Here is a 22,419-nt window from a genome sequence, read left to right on the forward strand (position 1 = left end):
ATACCCTCAATATAGCACACAAGATAATGTATAAAGGTAAAGGGATCGTATCCACAAAGATTGGTTGCATTTGTTACTTCTAGGAAAATCTTGTTGTACAAACACTTGTAAAACTAAACTAATATAAAAATGGGGGATATTGGTCTTTTGAGATGTTTAAAAGAAAACTAGAGTTATAATAAGAATTAAAAACAAAATTCACCAAAACCAAGGTTTGATATAAAATCAACGAGGAAAAGATGGTTGACTTAAGGTTTCATCAATTGAACACTTGGTAAATACATCATTAGAATCCAAAATGCAATACTTGTCTTGCATCTCTAATTTGGCTATAGTAATCGAAGAAGTTTGAGATTACCTAGACTTTTCTTAGTTATTAAAATAATCAGAGAAGCTCATAACATATTTACTTTGTTAAAGTCACAATTTCCAATAAGCATGTAAATAGTGAAAATTAACTAGCATTAAGAACCAAAAAGTCACCGAATCCAAAAGGAGCCAAATGTTTCCACTGCCATGTTGGACAAAATGTTTTTATGATTGTGTGAAGTGAAAACTAACACAATAATCACTTGTTTCTTGTTAATTTGAGGATCCATTACTTAATCAACAAATTAAACTACTAATCTCTACATATACATTTAAGCTCATGAATAGAAACATATAAGTAGCACGAAGATGTTAAAGTATAAAACACTTTCATAAAGACTCGAGAACATGTTCTTGGACTTCTTCAACATTCAACCAAGCATTCAATTAAATTCACCAAAGTCAACCTAAATGAGTTTATCTTAGCATGTATAAACTTAAGGAAACTAAACAAAAGTTAAGAGTACCAGGCATGTAGCAAGAATCAAAGGCCAAAGATCATGTTTCTTCAAAGTTCCAAGACATCAAGAACTCCCAAATCTCTAGAGAAAATGATCCAAAATCAGATCTCCAAGTTATTTGAAAAGTGGCACACCAACCTTCCCCATGTAGCACAAAAGAGAGAATTCTGAAATTTCCCCTGTAGGGCCTTGCGTGGCCTACGTGATGTTGCACGGGTATGTCCTAACTTGGGCTCATTTTTTATTTGGGCTTCCAATGTCTTAGCCTACTGGCCTAGAACAAATCCAATTAGCTTGTAGTCCACCATGCCCAAAGATTTCTTCAATTTTAGCTCATTTCACCTTCATTATTCATCCAAAGCTCGTGCCCTCTCTACAAATCAATTTACATGCCCACATAATTCTTTAGTCGTTTTTCAATTTCAATGCCTAAACTTCTTCAATGAACCATCCACTAGTATTCTAGACTAATATTCCTTGTTTTCCACAAAGTCCAATCGCTTCCTACGCGTCCTGAACATCTCCGCTCCACTAATCTTCTTAAAACCTGGAATTATGATTCGCAAATTAGAAAATACCCGAAATAGTCATAAAATAACAAGAAGGAAAATATGCATGATGATTAGCTTAATTATGAATGAAATATGCTAAAATAAACTATAAAAAGAAGAAAATAAAATGAAACTATCAAATCACATCAAGCTTGAACCTTACTTGTCCTAAGTAAGACGAGACTAAAATGAACTAAACTAAAAAGAAAAAGAATGGACAGAACCATAGAACATGTTCAAAATTTGTCAACAAGGTCTTAGTTAATCTTGTTCTTATCCCAATAACTTTTCATCTGGTTGACGTTGGAACCATAAACCACAGTCCAAAACAACTTCTTCGAGTGATAAGGAGGGAAGTTCAATCATAACCCCAATGGAACACGCATCTGTGAAAAACCTATGTAGTAGGTAGAAAACAGATGGATAGGGTCGGATGCAGGTCTTCTTTAATTGTTCACTCTTATCACAAAAGTTGTGTGAACTCACGTTTGATAGTTTCTCTCCTGTTATTGGGTTTTATTGCTAGCGACCGTTGTAGAAATCGGTTCTCTTAGTGTTTGCTGGAACCTCTCGTAGCATCCAAATCGACAAACTCCCTAGCATCACCAAATTTGCAGAAAATACAACCCGATCTATATACAATAAAACCTACTTATCTACATGAATATCAATCGTCGGGAGACCAAATGTAAGAAAACTTGTTCAATAATAGAACCGATAACCTATCTAAAATAATTGCACATTATAATTGTTTATTTAAGCTTCTATTTTTCATATTTAAACATTTTGTTTTGAAATTTGCTTCTTGAACATAGCAAAATTTTTACCAAAATTATTTTTGACTCGAAATTTGGTTACAAGAGTGTGTATGTGCAATCAAAAGATAGTAATCCAAATGGTTTAAGTGTGCAAATAACCAGTGTGTGGAGCATAAAGTTGTAAGCTCATTTTCAAACTTTTGATTTTTAACATATAATAAAAATGTCTAAATGTAGACTAAAAGACTATCTAAAAACCTAAGAAAATCGAAAAAATTATGATGTAAAGAGACCAAATATGGATTGTCGGGGACAAGCACCAATGCTTCATCCTAACGATTTAAACATGATCAAGTGTGATCCTCTTAGCAGCATGGACCAAAGGGTAAAAGCATCCATTGTTATAGTATATCCTATAGTTGTTAGTATTGCATGTATAATTGTTCATGAAAACTGCCCTGACAATGATCATTTATCCCTTTGAGCATCTACAGTCGATCCCAAGTATGAAGTCCCAAACTCCGGCCTAATGGACCCAGTTCAATGTGTGAGATAACAACTAAGATCGTAAAATAATAATGGTACAATAACCATGACCATGTTCCATGGCATCCAATGGGTGAGAAGAAAATAGATAAAAAAAATGATCCTAAAGTAAATGTTATTCTAAAATAAAATGTGGAAAAAATAAGAAAATAAAATATATTTGGAATTTTATAAAAAAAAATGAATGCAATTATATTTAACCTAGCTAAAATGCGTGAAAAAATAAAAAAGAAAAGGGAATACCCCACCCCAAGCTTAACAATAAGCATCGCCGTTAATGCTTAAGGGAAGGACATAAATGACTTAAATTGGAGGACCAAGTGGCGGGAAATTTCCATGACGGTAGGGTAAATCCCATATGTCCTCGACTTGACAGAAAGTCGAGACTCCGATCTGTTCCAGACTACCAACTCTAGGTGCCACATCTTGAATGGCACATGTGTTCTTCTGATTCTGAACATCTACGCATTGAACATTAGAGAACATAATGGTAAATTGATCAAAGAATGTCGGGGGGGGGGGGGGGAGGGGGGACCATGTTGGAATATATTGTCCCCTTTGTGATTGTGGCTGGAATTATGGTTAGGAAAACTATTGTGGAGGATCCTGGAAGTGGTCCTGCTAATAAATAGGTGGGTGCATCTGTGGCTGGAGGTCTAAATGGTCTTCAGCCTCGGGTATCTTGAAGGTTCGTATCGATCAGGTACACTCAAGTGCAAACAGTAAAGAACAAACAAAGAACAAAGAACAAGATGATCACAATGATAGTTGCACTAAGAAAGAGGGTTCTCGCCAAGAGAATAAGTCACAAAGACGACACCAAGCTCTATTAGGGTTTAAGCTTAATAGTACAATATATACAATTACATAGAACGAAGATCCCACTATTTTGGGGATGCAACTAAGATATGTAAAGGTTTGATCCTAATCACTAAGATTACAAATCAGTTATCTATTCTATATATACAACGTATAACACTGATTAAACTGATGTTGGCGCTGGAGCTGGTTGTCCACGTGTAGTTTTTGACTCATCACATCATAACGTGTGACCTTACAATCTCCCCTATCTGATGATGTTGTAAGGTCACACCATTTGATCTAATAAGTCAAAAACTACATGCAATACTAGAAAAACAGCCTTTTAGGACGCGCAATCAATGACACGTGCTAATAGAGGACACACATTTGTGCGTGCCCTAAAAATTGATGTCAGTTTTCCAAAATATGAAGCATAGAGGACACGCATTTTTGCGTGCCCTAAAATTAGTGTCTAATAAAAAAAAAACACGGAGGGCACCTTAAATAAAATGTGTGTCGTCTAACCATGTCGCTTTATAAATTTTAATGAAACGCGTGTTTCATCCGAGGGGGAAATGAAATCCAAAAATTAAAAAGCCCGCTTTGTTTCCACCGGCTGAAAACCCTAGCTCATCCCCGCCGAAAACCCCATTTCTTTCTTTCTTTTTTCTCTCTCGATTCTCAAACCTCCATTCACCTTCCGCCATCTGCTGCTTATTCGACCCTTCCGAGTGTCTCCCATCGCCGTCGACTTCCAATGAAAGACGAACGTTCTCGGTGTTCTGCCTCTGCAGCGATCGACAATCTCAACCGATCGCCTCGCCTCACTTTGTCGGCTACCTCACCTTGCCAGCAACCTCACCTTGCCGGCAACCTCAGGTCTAGTGATCTCATGCTCGCTTCTCTTTGTCGGCGACCTAAGTCCCGTTACATTGATCCATCCTCCCAAACTTTGGAAGAACTAGCACTTTTCTCCGGACCACACAAAATCCTCCCAAAAATCGGACTAGCACATCCAACAAATTGATTGCAAGTACCCCGCTTCATAGATGCGTCTACTTCTCAGCTTCTAGGGCTCGAATCCATATTTCCCCATGTCAACACTCCATCATCTGTTTACTTAGCTTACTAAAATCATCAATCTCGTAGATTTTAGTTACAAACACCCTTCAATATGACATCTTCAATCGATTTGGTAAAGGGTAGGCTTTTAAATGGATCGAATGAGTTCAATCATTGATGGAGGTTATTCATGTCGTCCACAGGTAAGCAATCCCTTGATCCGACCTAGTTATTTTAAGATTCATATTGTTTTTTCAATATTGTGATCATATTTTCTACTTGGGTTCTGATGGGTCTTGCTTCAGAATTTTTGAAGTACTCTCCCTACTGAAATAAAAATGATTCTTGCTTCAGAATTTTCAATTGATCCGACCTGTTAGTACCTAAATGAACCTACTCCTCCCTACTGAAATAAAAATGATTTTTGCTTCAGAATTTTTGAAGTACTCTCAAGGTTTGTCTAATTTTTTTATACAAAAGTTGTTTGGTTCAACATCTACATCTAGGGTTCAAAAACTAAAAGATTTGGAACATAATCAGTTTACTTGCAAACAAACAATGAAACATATTGGCATGTAGTACTTTGTCACCACACTAAAACATATTAGTTTTAAGTTTGGAAATCGTATAACTTTTCCCTCAAAAGTAAAAATGGAGTACATGAAAATAACCTACGAGCAACTGTATCTTCTATATTTTACAAGCACACTAAAAGTTGTTATCAAGACAACAGAATAGGCAGGGACCTGTGGGGGAGCTTATGATTGAGCATTTAGATCTTATTAACCATTATATGATAGTTTTTTCACATATTTAGCTATCGCTTTCAGCCAGAAATTCATGTATCTGGACTTAAATTTGGTCTCACCATCAACCACAAGATGCAAATGAATAAGTTTGACACGATTGATAACAAACTACAAAAATATTAAGAGGGTGTTTGTTTTTTCTCTGCAGATCTGCGTGGGCTCTTTTGTCTGCGCGGCGCAGACCAGGCGCAGACTTAAAGGTTTGTAGTGTGTTTGTTTTTCTGAAGTGCGCAGACATAAAAACGTCTGCGTGAGGTCTTCACCACACAGACTTGGGCCAACATCTTCTAAAGTATGCGAGTGTTTTAAACCTAAAAAAAATGCGTCCTTCTATTGTATCCGCCTCCATCGTCAAACCTTCCCACCTGGTCCATATTTCTCCATGGACAGAACCCATCCATCTTCAATCCATCGACCATCGCCTCCGATCAGCACCCCCGTCGCCGCCCTGCTCTCCGATCGAAGGCATCCAGTGACCAGGCGCCCGCCGACTTGTACGATTCACGCCACCAGCGAACAGGTTCGTCATATTCCTTGCGTTTTTTTTATTTTTTTTTATTATAGTTCGAACATGAAATTAACATGAAATTGAGGAATAATCTTGCTGTGAAAACTCTCTAATTCACTGAAAATCTTGTTTCTTGCTTCAAATTCTTGTTAAATGTTATTACAATACATGTATATCTCCTCCTTCACAATATGCTATTACAATACATGTATAGTACATGATCAGATTAGGTTTTTGCATACAAAAAGAATGGAACTACAGTCATGTATCATGTATGTTTGATTGATATTCTGGAAAATAATATAAATATATAGCCTATTTTGCTGAAAATTAAGAAAATTAAAGAAAGTCTTGCCTTTTCTTTTCATGTTTAAGTCTCATAAGTAGTGCAGAAGCAAAAGAGCCTTTTCCTATATGTGAAATAATGCTGTCAATTGTGAATTGTTTATTGCTGTGCATTGTGAATTGTTTATTGCTGTGAAATAATGCTGTCAATTGTGAATTGTTTATTGCTGTGAAATAATGCTGTGAATTGTGAATTGTTTATTGCTGTGAAATAATGATGTCAATTGTGAATTGTTTATTGTTGTGAAATAATGCTGTGAAAATTTGTGCTGAAAATGTGAAATAATGTTGTCAACTAACGATATCTAACAAGTCACGTGAAAATCACACTTTAGTTGTTGATTGTTTATTGTTATTTGGTTTTGAAAATACTCTTGATTGTTTCAACTCATTATTTTTTTTGTTGTAATGTGTATGATATGCAATACCTTATGAAATCATATTTGTCAATTTGTGAATGCTACAATACCTTATGAAATTATTATTGTCTATGATATATTGCTTATTAGAAATGGGAGAAAAACAACAATGGACCAATGAGCATTTAAAATGCTTATTGGATACTTGTATTGAAGAAGTAGAGAGTGTCGGTAGAAAAGGATTGAGTTTGCAGAAAGACTCATGGATAAGGATTGGAAGAGTTCTTAAGGAGAAATTTGGGTTTGAGTTGAGTCAAAAATAAATGAAAAACGCATATGACAATCTGAAAGCCAAATACACAGGATGGGTGTATTTAAAAAACAAAACTGGTAATATATACAACTCTCAAACAAACACTTTTAACTTAACAGCCGAGGAGTGGGATGATTTTAAGAAGGTATATCACATTATATATATATATATATATATATATATATATATATATATATATATATATATATATATATATATATATATATATATATTAAACATTTATGTTTGAAGTTGCCAAATATTCTTATACTATTTTTTGTTACATTTGGGTTTAGGGGCATCCGAAGGCTGCTTCATTGAGAACAATTCCACTACCTTTTCCAGATCTTTGTGCACGTCTTTTTGATGGAAATAGTGCTACTGGTAATTTTAGGAGTTACTCAACCCAATCATCATCAATAGCTGGAGCATCCTCTTGTCGTCTTCCACCACTTCAGATTACCGCCACCCCTTTTCATGCAATAGATGATGATGGTGATGACACTTCCCACCATGAGCCACCACCTTCTGCTGCTTCACCTTCTGTTGCTTCACCTTCTGCAGCTTCACCTTCTGCTGCTTCACCATATACTGCTTCACCATCTAGTAACCCCAACAAAAGGGCTAAACTCTCAACTCCTATATCTCCTAGTGCCTCACCGTCTGCTTCTTCACCTGATGGAACTTCTATTACTGGTGATGATTTAGCATTAGAAATGAAAAAAGCTCTACAAAGTTTGACTAAAGGGTATACAATCCCTCAATGTTTAGAGAAGTTAGAGGTCCTTCAGTTAGGCCCTACCGATCCTTTACGCTTTGTTTCATATCATATTTTTGGAGGGACCATGAACATGAGAGAGATGTGGATGCATTTGCCCGATGTTCCTGAGATATTACGATGATGGCTTGAGATGACGGGTACAATTTTAGGAGTTTTGAAGGATGGAAAGATTGTCCGATGATTTTTCTAGTGTTGAAACTATTTGTTAGGTCTTTTTGCCTTTGTTGGAACTATTTTGTTAGGTCTTTTTGCCTTTGTTGGAACTATTTTTTGTTATTTTGCTACTTGGAATATGGTTTATCTAATGTTTTTTTGGTACTTGAAATATGATTAATGTAATGTTTATTTGCTACGTCAAATATAGTTTATCTAATGTTTTTTTGCTACTTGAAATATGGTTTATGTAATGTTTTTTTTGCTACTTGAAATATGATTAATGTAATGTTTTTTAAAGTTCTACTTTGTTGATTTTAGGTTCATAATGGATCACGATCAAAAGTTACTTCTCGTAATTCTTATGTACCTGTACATCCGTTTTTTTTGGAAGAGGGGTGTGAAACGATTGCGGGGTAATGATTCGGAAATGACAGGACATTAATACACATTGGAGTTGTTACATCGTAATCGTTTACAATGTGTTGAAGTACTACGCATGTCCCGTGACTCTTTTGTACGACTATGTGCTCATTTTAGAGCAAATTACTCATTAAAGGATAGCAAACATGTATCGGTTGAGGAAAAGATGGCCATGTTTTTGATGATGATCGGCCATAATCAACGTTACGTGATTATCAAGCGGAAATTTCAACACTCGAAGCAAACAATTCATAAATGTTTTTATGAAGTGTTGGAAAAAATGATGCTTTTCGCACAAGATGTTATAGTACCAACTTCTTTTAATCCGAATCCAAATATTCCAGGACATAATAGGAGGCTACGACGGGTTTTCAAAGGGGCGGTTGGTGCACTTGATGGCACTTTGATACATGCTGTTGTCCCTGCTAAGAAACAAGACTTATATAGAAGTAGGGGAAAGGGAGACTGCTACCAAAACGTATTGGCAATTTGTGACTTCAATATGATTTTCACATTTGTTGTGGCCGGGTGGGAAGGGGTAGCGCATGACTCTAGAATATTATCAGAAGCAATAACCGATCCACAATCATCATTCCCGTTTCGACCACCCGGTAAGTTTTTGTTTTTTTTAAATACTCTTATCTTAGTTTGTAAATTGATTAGTGTTTTGCATTTTTTACAGACAAATATTATCTTTGTGATGCCGTGTATGCACACACACGAGGATTTATGGCCCCTTATCGTAATGTGAGGTATTGGCTTGGAGATTTTCGTCAAAGACGTGCATTGACCAATAAGGAAAAATTTAACCATGGACATGCAAAACTTCGAAATGTCATTGAGCATGCTTTTGGTGTTTTGAAAGCACGCTTCCCTATATTGAAGAGGATGACACCATTCCCGTTTGTGACACAAAGAAACATTGCCATGGCATGTTTCGCGCTTCATATTTTTATAAGGAGAGAAGGAATGAGTGATGAGTATTTTGCACGATACGATGAACCCAATGTCTCGTTTCGAAATAACAATGTGGGTGTTGATGATGATGAAGACGGGATTCCAACACATGGTACTACAGCAGACCGTGAATATATGACTCAGTTACGGGATGAAATTGCTGATCAGTTGATGCACAATATAGATTGAATTGTTTTAAATGAAATTGTTATTGTAAAACCAATTTTTTTATTGTATGACTAATTTAGATGCATGAATTTTATTTTCAATGTTATAAGACTATTATTATTAAAATGTTGGTGTTGGAAAATCATTTTATGTTTGTAAAATCATTTTATTTAAAATTTCAGTTTATTTAAGCAGCCTGCAGGCGTTAAAAAACAAACAGTCTTCTTATTTCAGACTGCAGACGTTTGGTCCACCTCTTCTGCTGCAGAGGCTTGCAGATGTGGTCCGCAGACTGCAGACATTTTGGCTTCAGAAAAACAAACAGCACCTAAGTGTACCCAAACTAGCATATTACGAAGTGAAAATTTTCATATTTAGTTATCAAAATAATAAATGGGTGTATTGGTAACCAAGTTTTTAGAGTTTTTTTAGAGTTTATAGGAGATGTTAAGAAAAACCTTGAACTAAAGAAAAGGTTTCGTTCGAGAGGCATGGGAAATGGTAATCTTATTCTTCTCTTTCTGTTTTATAAATTATAATCATACCCTTTTGGGTCTTCTTAGATGCTGTTTCTTTTTAACTTAATGAACTTAATGAAACGAGTTAAGCACAGAATCTGGCTTAATGTATTAAGAAACCAATTCTTTACCTATCATTACTCATTCAGTCAGTTTTTCCATACATGACTTAATGAGAAAAAAGGACAAAACTGCCCCTTAATTTTATTTATAACTTGGATGATGCAGTCATATTTTGGGGCAAATGTTTTACATCCAAGAACTATAATTCTAGTGATGAGATATGACATTCCCATTGTTATAAGAAACATCTTCAACCTCTCTGCACATGGAACAAAGATTTCAAGATCACCTGTTAATGAAGTTAATGATGTTAATGAAGTTAATGAAACTGAAGACAAAAAGAATTTGATGAAATATATAAAAGGGTTTGCAACAATAGACAATTTAGCCCTTGTCAATGTTGAGGGCTGAGTTTTTCTTGCATTTTATGTCCACTTTATCATTTTCTTTTACAATTTTTTTTACTTTTTTTTTTCATCAGAACTGGAATGGCTGGTGTTCTAGGTACATCAAGTGCCATTTTTGGTGCTGTAAAAGATGTTGGAGCTAATTTCATCATGATTTCTCAGGTATTTATCTCACTCTACTTTTATATAAGTATAAAAAGGGTATTTTGATCTTTTTTAATGAAAAATATGAATGAATAGAATCCCTTCCTCCCATCCCTAGGAATAATGAAATTCATCAAACATGGAATCTGAAGGAATTGAATTCGGTCCATATGGCAGCCAAAAACACCATGGAGAGGAATCCAAAATTCCAAACCAAACCCATCAAATTACTATTTTATTTTTTATTTATTTTTATTATTGATTTATTTACGGCTAGCAGTGAACATTATGCAGATAAACAAAATGCTTAAACCAGAAAAGTGGCAAACAACACTTAATAGTGATGGAAAGGTTTTTGGTTTTCAGAAAGCACTGAAATTGATTATTTTGGGGGTAAGTTTTTACTTTTTCTTCATCTTTCTTCTTTTACCTTTTAGCTCTATTATGTGGGATAATTATTACCATAAGTACACAATATTATTTTATTTTCCAGTTTTTAGGCATAGAATAGAACTTCGCTAATGTTTTTAATTTGTGTGTAGGGGGTAGATCCGTCAATAAGACCTGAAGTGTGGGAATTTCTTCTAGGATGTTATTCTTTGAGCAGTACAACAGATTACAGAAGAAGGCTAAGGACTGCAAGGAGTTTGAAATAATTCAGAGTTGAGGGGTTTTTCCTGCACAAATTTTAATTAGCTTTGTCATTGAATAAGTAAAAGACCACGTTTGAAGATGCTTTCCTGGTCTTTTGCATGTAGTTAGGTAGTTCCTATTTTTCTATTGAGTTTCTAGTTTAAATTGGAAGGTAAGTGTACGTTGTAATTTGTACCCTCTTATTGTTTTTCTTGTTTAGTGAATAAAAGAACTTTTGCCTCAGATTATCTCCTGTCCCTTTCCTATCTTATGTGTTGCTCTGTTCATTGTGTAGCCTTCTTTAAATTGTTTATTCTGGTTTTACCCTTCCCTGTCATTTGTCCCCTATGGAGTTTGCTTTCCTGTGACTTTGTTTCTTATCTTGGTAAAGAAAAGTCTTTGTTACCGCTGTAAAGACTAACATCTGGTATCAGAGCTTTCAGGTGCATGCCCAAGTATCAGTCTCGAAAAGAAATGACTGAAAATAATGGAAATGGCGACAAGGAAGGTCAGATCACTCTTCATTACCCAATGCTCTCCAGAAGTGATTATGGTGCATGGGCTATAAAGATGAGAGTCTTCATGCAAGCTCAAGGAGTTTGGGAGGCAGTGGAGCCCAGGACTCAGAACAGAGTTGTGGAAGTTAAGAAAGATAAGATAGCTTTGGCAGCCATCTATCAAGGTATTCCTGAAGACCTGTTACTCTCTTTGGCAGAGAAGAAGACAACCAAAGAGGCATGGGATGCCTTGAAAACCATGTTTATGGGAGCAGATAGGGTGAAGACAGCTAGGATACAGACATTGAAGACAGAGTTTGAGGCCATGACAATGAAGGAGACAGAAGTGATAGATGACTTTGCTGCGAAAGTATGCAACATTGTGAGCACCATGTGCACTCTTGGGGACACTATAGAAGAGTCCTACATTGTGCAGAAACTACTGAGGGCAGTACCATCCAAGTTTCACCAAATTGCTTCAACAATTGAGCAATTTGGAGATATAAACACCGTGTCTGTTGAAGAAGTGATAGGAAGGCTTAAGGCATATGAAGAACGGATGAAATGTCATGCTGAACTAGAAGATAGAAAACTCCTCATGACCAATCAACAATGGTCAGAGAAGAACAAGAAGAAAAGTGAGGCTGACTCAAAAGCAAAGACAAACCGGGGTGGTTTCAGTGGCTCACGTGGCAGAGGAAGAGGCATAGGAAGAGGTCGTGGTGGCCGTGGCAGAGGTGGTCACCATAAGGCAAAGGTACTTCCAGCAGTCAAGATAGAAGTGGTGGGCAGTGCTACAATTGCCAGGAGTTTGGGCACTATGAAACAGAGTGCAAGAACCCAAAGAAAGAAAGAAATCAAGAGGTTAACCTGGTCCATGATGATAATGAACCAGCTTTGCTGTTATCAGCCTTTGAAGAGACAGAGGAAGTACTTCTAAATGAAGAAAAAGTGAAACCTGAGGTGAAGCCAAATGGGGGAGCCCTGAATCAGTCCAAGGTGTGGTACCTTGACACTGGGCCCAACAACCACATGACTGGGGACAAAGACAAGTTTCAAAGCCTGGACAGAAAAATCCATGGGGTTGTGAAATTCGAGAATGAAACCAAAGTAAGAATCGAAGGGAAAGGATCGATTCTACTCCGGTGCAAGAATGGGGAAGAAAGAAGATTGAAGGATGTATATTACATACCTGATCTCTGCAGCAATATAATTAGCCTTGGGAAACTCTCTGAAGGAGATGATGAGATCAGAATTAAGGAACCTTTCCTGTGGGTTCATGATGATACTGGAAGGTTGCTAATGAATTTGAAGAAGTCTCCAAACCGGCTCTACAAAATCCAACTAGAAGAGGTTGCACCAAGGTGTTTAATAGCTAATCTAAGTGATCCAACATGGCTGTGGCACACAAGGCTAGGCCATGTAAATTTTACCTGCTTGAAGTCCATGTCTGAAAAGGGATTAATTGATGGGATCCCCAAGATGGAGATACCATCAGAGCCTTGTGAAGGATGTCTGAAAGGGAAACAATCAAGAAACCCGTTCCCAGCAAGCACAAGTTTCAGGGCTAGGAATAAATTGGAACTAGTCCATGGGGACCTTTGTGGACCAGTCTCACCTCCAACACCTTCAGGCAACATATATTTCATGCTTTTAGTTGATGATTACAGCAGGGTCATGTGGGTATATCTAATGAAAAGTAAAGATGAAGCTTTTCGTACCTTCAAGAACTTTAGAAGCAAGGTGGAGATTGAAACCGGTGAAAAGCTAAAGGTATTAAGGACAGATCGTGGAGGTGAGTTCCTGTCAAAGCAATTTGATGAGTACTGTAGTGAAACTGGATTGGAACGCCACTACACTCCACCCTACTCCCCACAGCAAAATGGGGTAGTAGAGAGGCGAAACCGAACGGTGCTTGAGATGGCTCGGAGCTGCCTGAAGTCGATGATGGTACCCGATGTATTGTGGGGCGACGCGGTGAGTCACGCAGTTTATGTGCTAAACCGACTAAGCACCAAAGCTCTAGATGGGGCTATACCATATGAATTGTGGACCGGAAGAAAGCCACATGTTGGTCACTTGAGAATTTTTGGTTGTGTGGCTCACATGAAAGTAGCGAAGGGGCACCTCAAGAAATTGGACGATCGAAGCAAGAAACTGGTGTATCTTGGAACATAGAAAGGCACAAAGGCTCACAGGCTTCTAGGCCCTAATTCAGGCTTATTATATGTAAGCAGGGATGTAATCTTTGAAGAAAATCGGAGATAGGTATGGGAGGTTACGTCTAAGATCAAACCGACACCTGAGATGACGTTCACTGTTGAAGGCTTTGACTTCGGGGACGAGGTAAATAGCGATGAAGAAGAACGGGTGTCAGATACCCCTGATCATGAAAATGGGTCAAATATAATGCTTGGGCCGAATCACCTCAGCCCACAAACTCACCAGGCCACTGAAGTCATTACGATACATCCACTAGTACACCACCGGGTTCACCCGGTTCATCAATTACTCCAAATTTCCATACTCCGGTAACGACTCCAAGCAGTGTGTTAAGCTCCACAGGTGGCGGAGCCCCAAAACGCTAACGATTGCTCACTGATTTGTATGAAAACACTGAAGAAATTGAATTGCCACCGGATGAATTAATTATGGTAAGCAGCGATGATGAACCCTCAACCTACACCGAGGCTAGTCGCAAGAAGGAGTGGGTACAGGCGATGGAGGCTGAAATAGCCTCGATTGAAAGAAATAAAACTTGATATCTAGTCGAACTCCCAAGAAATCGGAAACCAATTGGATTGAAGTGGGTCTTCAAAGTAAAACGAGACCCGACTGGAAGGATACTGAAGCACAAAGCTAGGATCGTGGCAAAAGGCTATATGCAGAAATATGGAATCGAATATGATGAGGTATTTGCCCCTGTTGCCAGAATTGAAACTGTTCGTGTTATTCTTGCTCTTGCTGGTTCGAATGGTTGGGGTGTTCATCACCTTGATGTGAAATCGGCCTTCTTGAACGGGAAGTTAGAAGAGGAGGTGTATGTCACACAACCAGAAGGTTTTGAAAAGAAAGGTGAAGCAAACAAGGTCCTTAAACTGACAAAGGCACTTTACGGGCTGAAACAAGCGCCCAGGGCATCGAACTCGTGTCTGGATGCTTACTTGAAAAGTCTTGGATTCAAAAGGTGCCCCCAGGAATACTCTGTATATACCAGGTTGAAGAATGGAAACACTTTAATTATTGGAGTCTATGTTGATGACTTGTTGGTGACTGGAAGCTCTACTGCTGATGTGAAAGAGTTCAAGATGGAGATGAATGCAACATTCGAAATGAGTGATCTTGGTCTCCTAACCTACTACCTGGGAATTGAGGTAAACCAACACAAGAACTCTATTTCATTGAAACAAGAAGCATATGCTAGAAATCTTCTAGAAAAGACTCGTATGCTTGAGTGTAATCCCACCAAAAGTCCCATGGAACACAAGGTACAGCTGACTAAAGAAGGAGATGGAGAGCTTGTCAATCCCACTGAGTACAAGAGTATAGTGGGTGGACTTAGGTACCTGACTCACACCCGTCCAGACTTGGAATTTGCAGTTGGAGTAGTGAGCCGCTTTATCGAGAGACCTACCATGGTTCATCTACAAGCTGTGAAAGGGATTCTCAGGTACATAAAGGACACTTTAGACCATGGTTTGGTCTACACAAGAGGCGAAAAGAAAATTAATATTGCAGGGTATTCGGATAGTGATCATGCAAAGGACTTGGATGATAGAAGAAGTACAGGAGGGATGGTGTTTTATGTGAATGGAAATCTAGTTTCTTGGTGGTCACAAAAACAAAGATGTGTAGCTCTATCTTCATGTGAGGCTGAATTTATGGCAGCCACTATGACTGCATGTCAAGGCATTTGGCTACGTAGGCTCCTGTCATCAATAACAGGTCAGAACATCCCACCAGTGGCAATGTATGTGGATAACAAGTCAGCACTAGAACTCATGAAAAACCCAGTTTTTTCACCGAAGAAGTAAGCATATAGACATAAGGTTTCACTTTATCACTATCAGGGAGTGTGTGGAGAATGGAGATATCACAGTCTCACATGCAGATGGAAAGGAACAGAAGGCAGATTTACTTACAAAAGCTTTGGCTAAAGTGAAACATGAAGAAATGTGTAAACTGATTGGCATGAAGAAGGTTGAGAACTCTGAATTAGGACGGAAAATGTTGAAATAATTCAGAGTTGAGGGGTTTTTCCTGCACAAATTTTAATTAGCTTTCTCATTGAATAAGTAAAAGACCACGTGTGAAGATGCTTTCCTGGTCTTTAGCATGTAGCTAGGTAGTTCCTATTTTTCTGTTGAGTTTCTAGTTTAAATTGGAAGGCAAGTGTACGTTGTAATTTGTACCCTGTTATTGTTTTTCTTGTTCAGTGAATAAAAGCACTTTTGCCTCAGATTATCTCATGTCCCTTTCCTATCTTCTGTGTTGCTCTGTTCATTGTGTAGCCTTCTTTAAATTGTTTATTCCGGTTTTACCCTTCCCTGTCATTTGTCAAGTTTTGTCCCCTGTGGAGTTTTCTTTCCTGTGACTTTGTTTCTTATCTTGGTAAAGAAAAGTGTTTGTTACCCCTACAAAGACTAACAAGGAGGTCTGTACTCTCTACTATGTTGTTTATGTATTCTATTTTAACTGCTTATTTTATTGTTTATTTTATTCATTGTATAAATTCCTTTCCACCAATTACTAGATTTTGAATGCCTTTTGTGACACATATCATGTTGCATGCATTGACCTAGTATGTAATATTAGTTTCTACATCACTCTAATCATTAGTATGATTGGAAAATATATAACACCAGGAGAGATAAAGAAAAGTAAATTACTTTAATAAATAAATAAATATCGTTAAGCTTTAAGTGCTGGACGTCTTTCTCAGGTTTTGACCTTTTTGTTGACCTTTTTTATAAAAACTTTCACCTACAATTTTCACCAACTTTTTACATAATAAATATTAGTTACATTTTTGTGACAGGTGGCAGTGATTCCAAACTCTAGCATTCTTGCAGCAGCTGGCCAGAAAATGGCAAGTACTCCAGGTGTCAGTGCAACTCTATTCAATGCACTTGCAAAGGTAACACCTTTTTCTAATTTAATTCATACATATACATTATAATATAGCATGATATTTATTTATTAAATGTTGAAATTCAGGCTAATATTAATGTGAGAGCTATAGCACAAGGGTGCTCCGAGTACAACATCACTGTAGTTGTAAAAAAGGAAGATTGTGTAAGAGCCTTACGAGCAGTTCATTCAAGATTCTATCTTTCAAAAACATCAATAGATGTGGGTATTATTGGGCCTGGGCTTATTGGTGCCGCTTTACTTAATCAGCTTAGAGAACACGTATATTTTATATTTTATATTTCATATCATTTCTTATTAATTGCTTATGAATCTAAACATTTATAACTTGCATGTTTTTCAGGCAGCAGTGCTAAAGGAAAAATCCAACACAGATTTACGTGTCATGGGAATCCTTGGATCAAAGAAAATGCTGCTGAGTGACACGTAAGTTTCATTTGTTGAAAATTTCATTGATCATTATATTAATTTTTAATTTTTTGATTTTGGTGATGTAGGGGTGTTGACCTTTCTACATGGAAAGAAGTTCATAAGGAGAAAAGGGAAAAAGCTGATTTGGAAAAGTTTGTTCAACATGTTCATGGGAATCCCTTTATTCCTAATACAGTAATAGTAGATTGTACAACAAGTACTGTTGTAGCAGATCACTACCATGACTGGTTGCGAGAAGGAATTCATGTCATTACCACTTGATAAGGTAACAATATTAAAATTCTATTCCTACAATTGAATGTAATCACTCATTCCATTCCATTCCTTTAATTACAGTATTTGAACACGAGAGCTCTTCAAAGGCAATCATTTACTCATTACATTTATGAAGCCACTGTTGGAGCTAGTCTTCCAATCATGCATACTTTACGAGATTTACTTCAAACAGGGGACAAGATTATACGCATTGAAGGAATTTTCAGGAAAAGGTTGCTTTCTTGGCTGATAATGATGCTAGGCTTGCTGTAGATCCAAACAATAACGATGGTAAAAGTGTATTTAAAGGCTTACAACCTTCCATTTTGTTATTTGGGTTTCAATGATGTTCTATTAGTTTGTTTAATTTTTACCCTGTTTATTCCATTCTTGGTCACTGCATATAGCAGACATACTGATACTGATGATACTGATTATGTGACTAGATAATAGTTAGTATCTATGATGTATCTGTTGATTTTACTATTGTGGGAAAGCTCCTTAATGTATAATCCATAACCACATTTTATTCTATGCCAAATAATAATAATTAAAAAACTTAGGTGTCGATTTTGAGTCAAACTAACTAATGTTTATTCTTCTATTTTGTTTTAGAGTTTTGAAAGGTGAATTACAAAAGGATGGGTGATACCAATGAAATCAAAGCATCCTTCTACACTTGCAGATCCTTTTTCCTTTTTACAATTGTTATCTTTCTAATACTTTGTCTGCTTCATGACAGTTACCATCCAAAAACTGTGATAAACAGTAAGTTTACCCCTGGAAAGGACTCCATTCAACAAGGATCATATATTGACATAAAGGGTTCAAACTGTTCTCTTTAGTAAGGTAATTATAGGTTGACATTTGCGAAATCTGGTGTTTATCAAACTCTTTGTTGACATTTGCCAAATTGCTTCTATTTGTTAAAATAGTTAATACATGTTCAAGTATGTATACGAATACCTTTTTTCATATAGTGATATAATAATTTATCTATTCCACGAGTTTGTTTGCAAATATTTATCTAGAAAATTGATTAATTTGTTTTAGATTTATCTTTATCTTTCGAGTAGGAAGAAGATGCAGAATGGTATTCACGGGCAACCAACTTTATCTCAGAGCCTGTTATAGACTACACTGCAATTTATCTATTCAGGTTATTCTTTTAGAAAGGAAATTGTCAAAGGAGAATTTAGTAATGGGTTTCTTTTAATGTTGTACATGTTTTGTTTTCTATAATAAATATTATGCAATATTAGCAATGTGTTACATTTACTTACTATTGGAATGATTATTTGAATTTTGACATATTAGTGCAATGAATTATCTTTATTGTTTATAGTATTTTATTTTGTATTATGAGACTTTTAATGTGTTATTTAATTTGAAAATTAGTAAATGTATCAAAAATATATAATTTTAAAAACATTTAAAATTATGACACGCAAAAATGTGTGTCGTCTTCCTTTATGACAGAGGCTTCCTTGATACGCATTGCGTGTCATAAACACGCACGTCGTAAGGTTACGACACGCAAATGCGTGTCGTCTTCCTTTATGACAGGGCATTCCTTGATACGCATTGCGTGTCATAACTGCGCGTCGTAAATGCGTGTCATAAATGCGCGTCGTAAATAGACGACGCGCAAAAGCGTGTCGTCTCTCGTTATGACAGGGCCTTCCTTGACACGCGTTTGCGCATCGTCTGAGTGTTTTACGACACGCATTGCGCGTCGTAAAAGGATATTTTTCTAGTAGTGATGCTGACCACCAACACCAACACCAGATCTTATCAGCGTCAACGTGAACCTATGATCTTTGTGATCTTATGTATATTAGGCAGTTATATATATATATATATATATATATATATATATATATATATATATATATATATATATATATATATATATATATATATATATATATATATATATATATATATATAACAGATAACCAATCTGTAATCTTAATGATTAGGATCAGACCTTTACAAGTATTGGTACAAGTTCTTTGCAGTAACCTTGGACAATGTGAGAAGAATAGTAGCGATCTAGTAAAAAAGCTTAATGAAAAGGAAAGCGACTTGTACATTTTTGATCTGGAGAAGCATCCTGAAGAAAGTAAGAAGAGGATATCAGATCTGGAGGAAAAAGCTTCAAAGAATTTGTCATCACAAAACCCTAGTTCTTGATGGGTTTTAAGCACTATAACATCCCTATGGTGCACATACAACCCTAATGCTTTGGATCTAAGTTTTCTCTAGTTATACATGCAATTTTCATTTTCCCAAAGCATGAAGCCTAACTAGCATACAACTTTGATATTTGAAACATAAAAACTAGATATATTAATACCTCTTGTTGTAGCTTGTCGAACTTGGCCTTTCAAGAGCATAGCACCTCAAATGTGATGCCTCTAATAAGTCACAAACACCGCCAACAATTAGAGGACAATGAGAGAAAGCTTGGAGGCACTAAAAATCGGCTATACTCTTCTTATAATACTTGTATGTCAATTTTTGGTGCTTAGGGGTTACATATATAGTGTAGAATTCGAAGGGTCACTTGTAAACCCTAATTCATACTCTTAGTCTTTTAATCCAATAACCCATTTGGAACAACACCTCACGGACTGTCACATAAGCTTAGCCTGTCACTAATCAATCATGGATTATTAGCCCAAACTATATGTATCACTGATTTACATAATCAGCCCCTGTTTATTTAATCAGTCTCTTTTGATCACTAAATTAATTCCAAATTAATTCTTGATCAATACCAATTAAATAATATGATTTCTCAATTAATATATTATACTTATAATATATTAATAAATCACAAATAACCTCTTTCTCAAATATCCGTCCCATCAAATTGTTCTAGTGAAGGCAACCCAAAAGGACCATGCTACTATCGGGTGAAGTACATACCAACTATAGTTTTCGGCTTAGACACCTAATCCAACAGTCTCCCACTTGGATAAGTCTAATAACTATAACTACAAGTAAAACCGATTACCAATCGTAGCTCTTAAAAGCCGATGTCGAGCTTTCACGCGTCCTTTAGATAAGGGATCATATAATCCTTTATTCTTCAAGATATCGTGTGGACAAAGACATGGAATAAATCATACTCATTGTCCAACAATTTTTTTCCCGATTTCTGATTTGTTTGACATAGAACTTAATTGAACACATCAATTGCATCCTGACCGAACCCGACACATAAGTCAAGACAAAATCATCAATGGGCCCAAGATATTGCTTTTAATCATGTTAGGATAAAAGGAACAGATAAACTTCGACGTATATGCTTGTACTAATTACTTGTTAAATCATACACAACAACACGTTTTACAACATCAAGTTACTGATGCGTTTTCGTACTATCAATGCACAACCAACTTGTAATCAACAACTCATATATCTTGGTTTGAAGACTATACAATATTATCATCTCACATTCACTCGTGATAAATTCCATGAAGTGATTCATTTGAGCGTGGGTTTAATCCAATACTCAAATCTTCTTTTAGGAGCACTCATGAATGTTGTAGCAAACTTTTGCTATGTCTAAACACTTTAGACAATCTACAAGCTAATTCATGACAGTCTAACCTCGTAGCCTACTTCCGAAGTATGATCGAATGTGGATGGTTTGAACAATCTTATTATTCTGGACGTCAAAACATGCAAAATGAAACAATAGTAAACAATTGACACAGAATAGTAACTTTACTCATAAATAAAACTCCTTTTATTTAATCATCAAATGTCAATGACATGTAATCTATTACAAGTTTCTAAACATGTATCTAATCACTAAAACTAATATCGCCCTTCAGCCCAATACTCCTAGCATGCTGCAGGTACTTAACCCTACCCAGTCCCTTCGTAAGGGGATCTGATGGGTTGTCCTTTGACGATACCCTATTTACTATGAGGAGTCCTTCTTATACCTGATGTCTTATGAAGTGATATTTTCTGTCGATGTGCCTGGATATGCCATGATCCCTCGGTTCCTTAGTTAAGGCGACCGCACCCTCGTTGTCACAGAAAATCTCCATAGGCTCCTTTTACAGCTGGTACAACTCCAAGGTTTCCGATGAAGTTCTTCAACCATATTGCCTCCTTCGACGCTTCGCTTGCTGCTACGTAATCTGATTCGCACGTTGAATCAACTATAATCTCCTTTTTGGAACTTTTCCATGTTACTGCTCCTCCATTTAGCGTAAATACCCAGCCCGAATGAGAGCGGAAATTATCTTTGTCGGTCTGAAAGTTGTCGTCACTATACCCTGTCACTCTTAAGTCATCACTCCCACCGAGAGTAAGGACCCAGTCCTTAGTCCTCCACAGGTACTTAAGAATGTTCTTCACTGTATCTAGTGAGCTCTACCAGGATTCCCTTGATATATGCTGACAATGTTTAAAGCAAAAGCCACATCAGGGCGAGTACAAGTCATAGCATACATGATCGAGCCAACTGCCGAAGCATATGGTACTTCGCTCATCTTTGCTATCTCGACATCAGTACTCGGACTCTAAGTCTTACTCAGTTTGGTATTGCTCTGGATAGGCAATTCTCCTTTCTTGGGATTCTCCATGTTGAAACGTTTCAATACCTTGTCCAAGTAGGTACTTTGACTAAGTCCTATTAGTCATTTACTCCTATTGTTTATTATCCTTATCCCTATAATGTAAGGAGCTTCCCCAAGGTCCTTCATAGCGAAACACTTTCCAAGCCAGGACTTAACCTCCTGCAAGGTTGGGATGTCATTTCATATGAGCAGTATGTCATCTACATACAATACGAGAAAGCTAACTATACTCCCACTAGCTTTGACATGTACGCAAGACTCATCCTCGCTTCTCGAGAAACCAAACTCTTTGACTTTCTCATCGAAACAAAGATTCCATCTACGAGATGCTTGCTTCAATCCATAAATGGA

At 36.8% G+C, this 22,419-nt stretch overlaps 1 protein-coding gene across 1 annotated transcript; it reads left to right on the forward strand.

Moving 5' to 3' along the window:
• The first annotated feature begins 8,315 nt into the window (after nt 1–8,315).
• Nucleotides 8,316–9,385, forward strand: LOC145126808 (uncharacterized). The gene is made up of 2 exons (XM_079062102.1): nt 8,316–8,850; nt 8,922–9,385. Exons 1-2 carry the CDS (start codon nt 8,316–8,318, stop codon nt 9,383–9,385), a joined length of 999 nt encoding a protein of 332 aa, XP_078918228.1.
• The last annotated feature ends 13,034 nt before the right edge of the window (nt 9,386–22,419 follow it).

Source organism: Lactuca virosa, chromosome 1 (assembly GCF_052849685.1).
Source record: "Lactuca virosa cultivar CGN04683 chromosome 1, Lactuca_virosa_CGN04683_v6, whole genome shotgun sequence".
Taxonomy (NCBI): domain Eukaryota; kingdom Viridiplantae; phylum Streptophyta; class Magnoliopsida; order Asterales; family Asteraceae; genus Lactuca; species Lactuca virosa.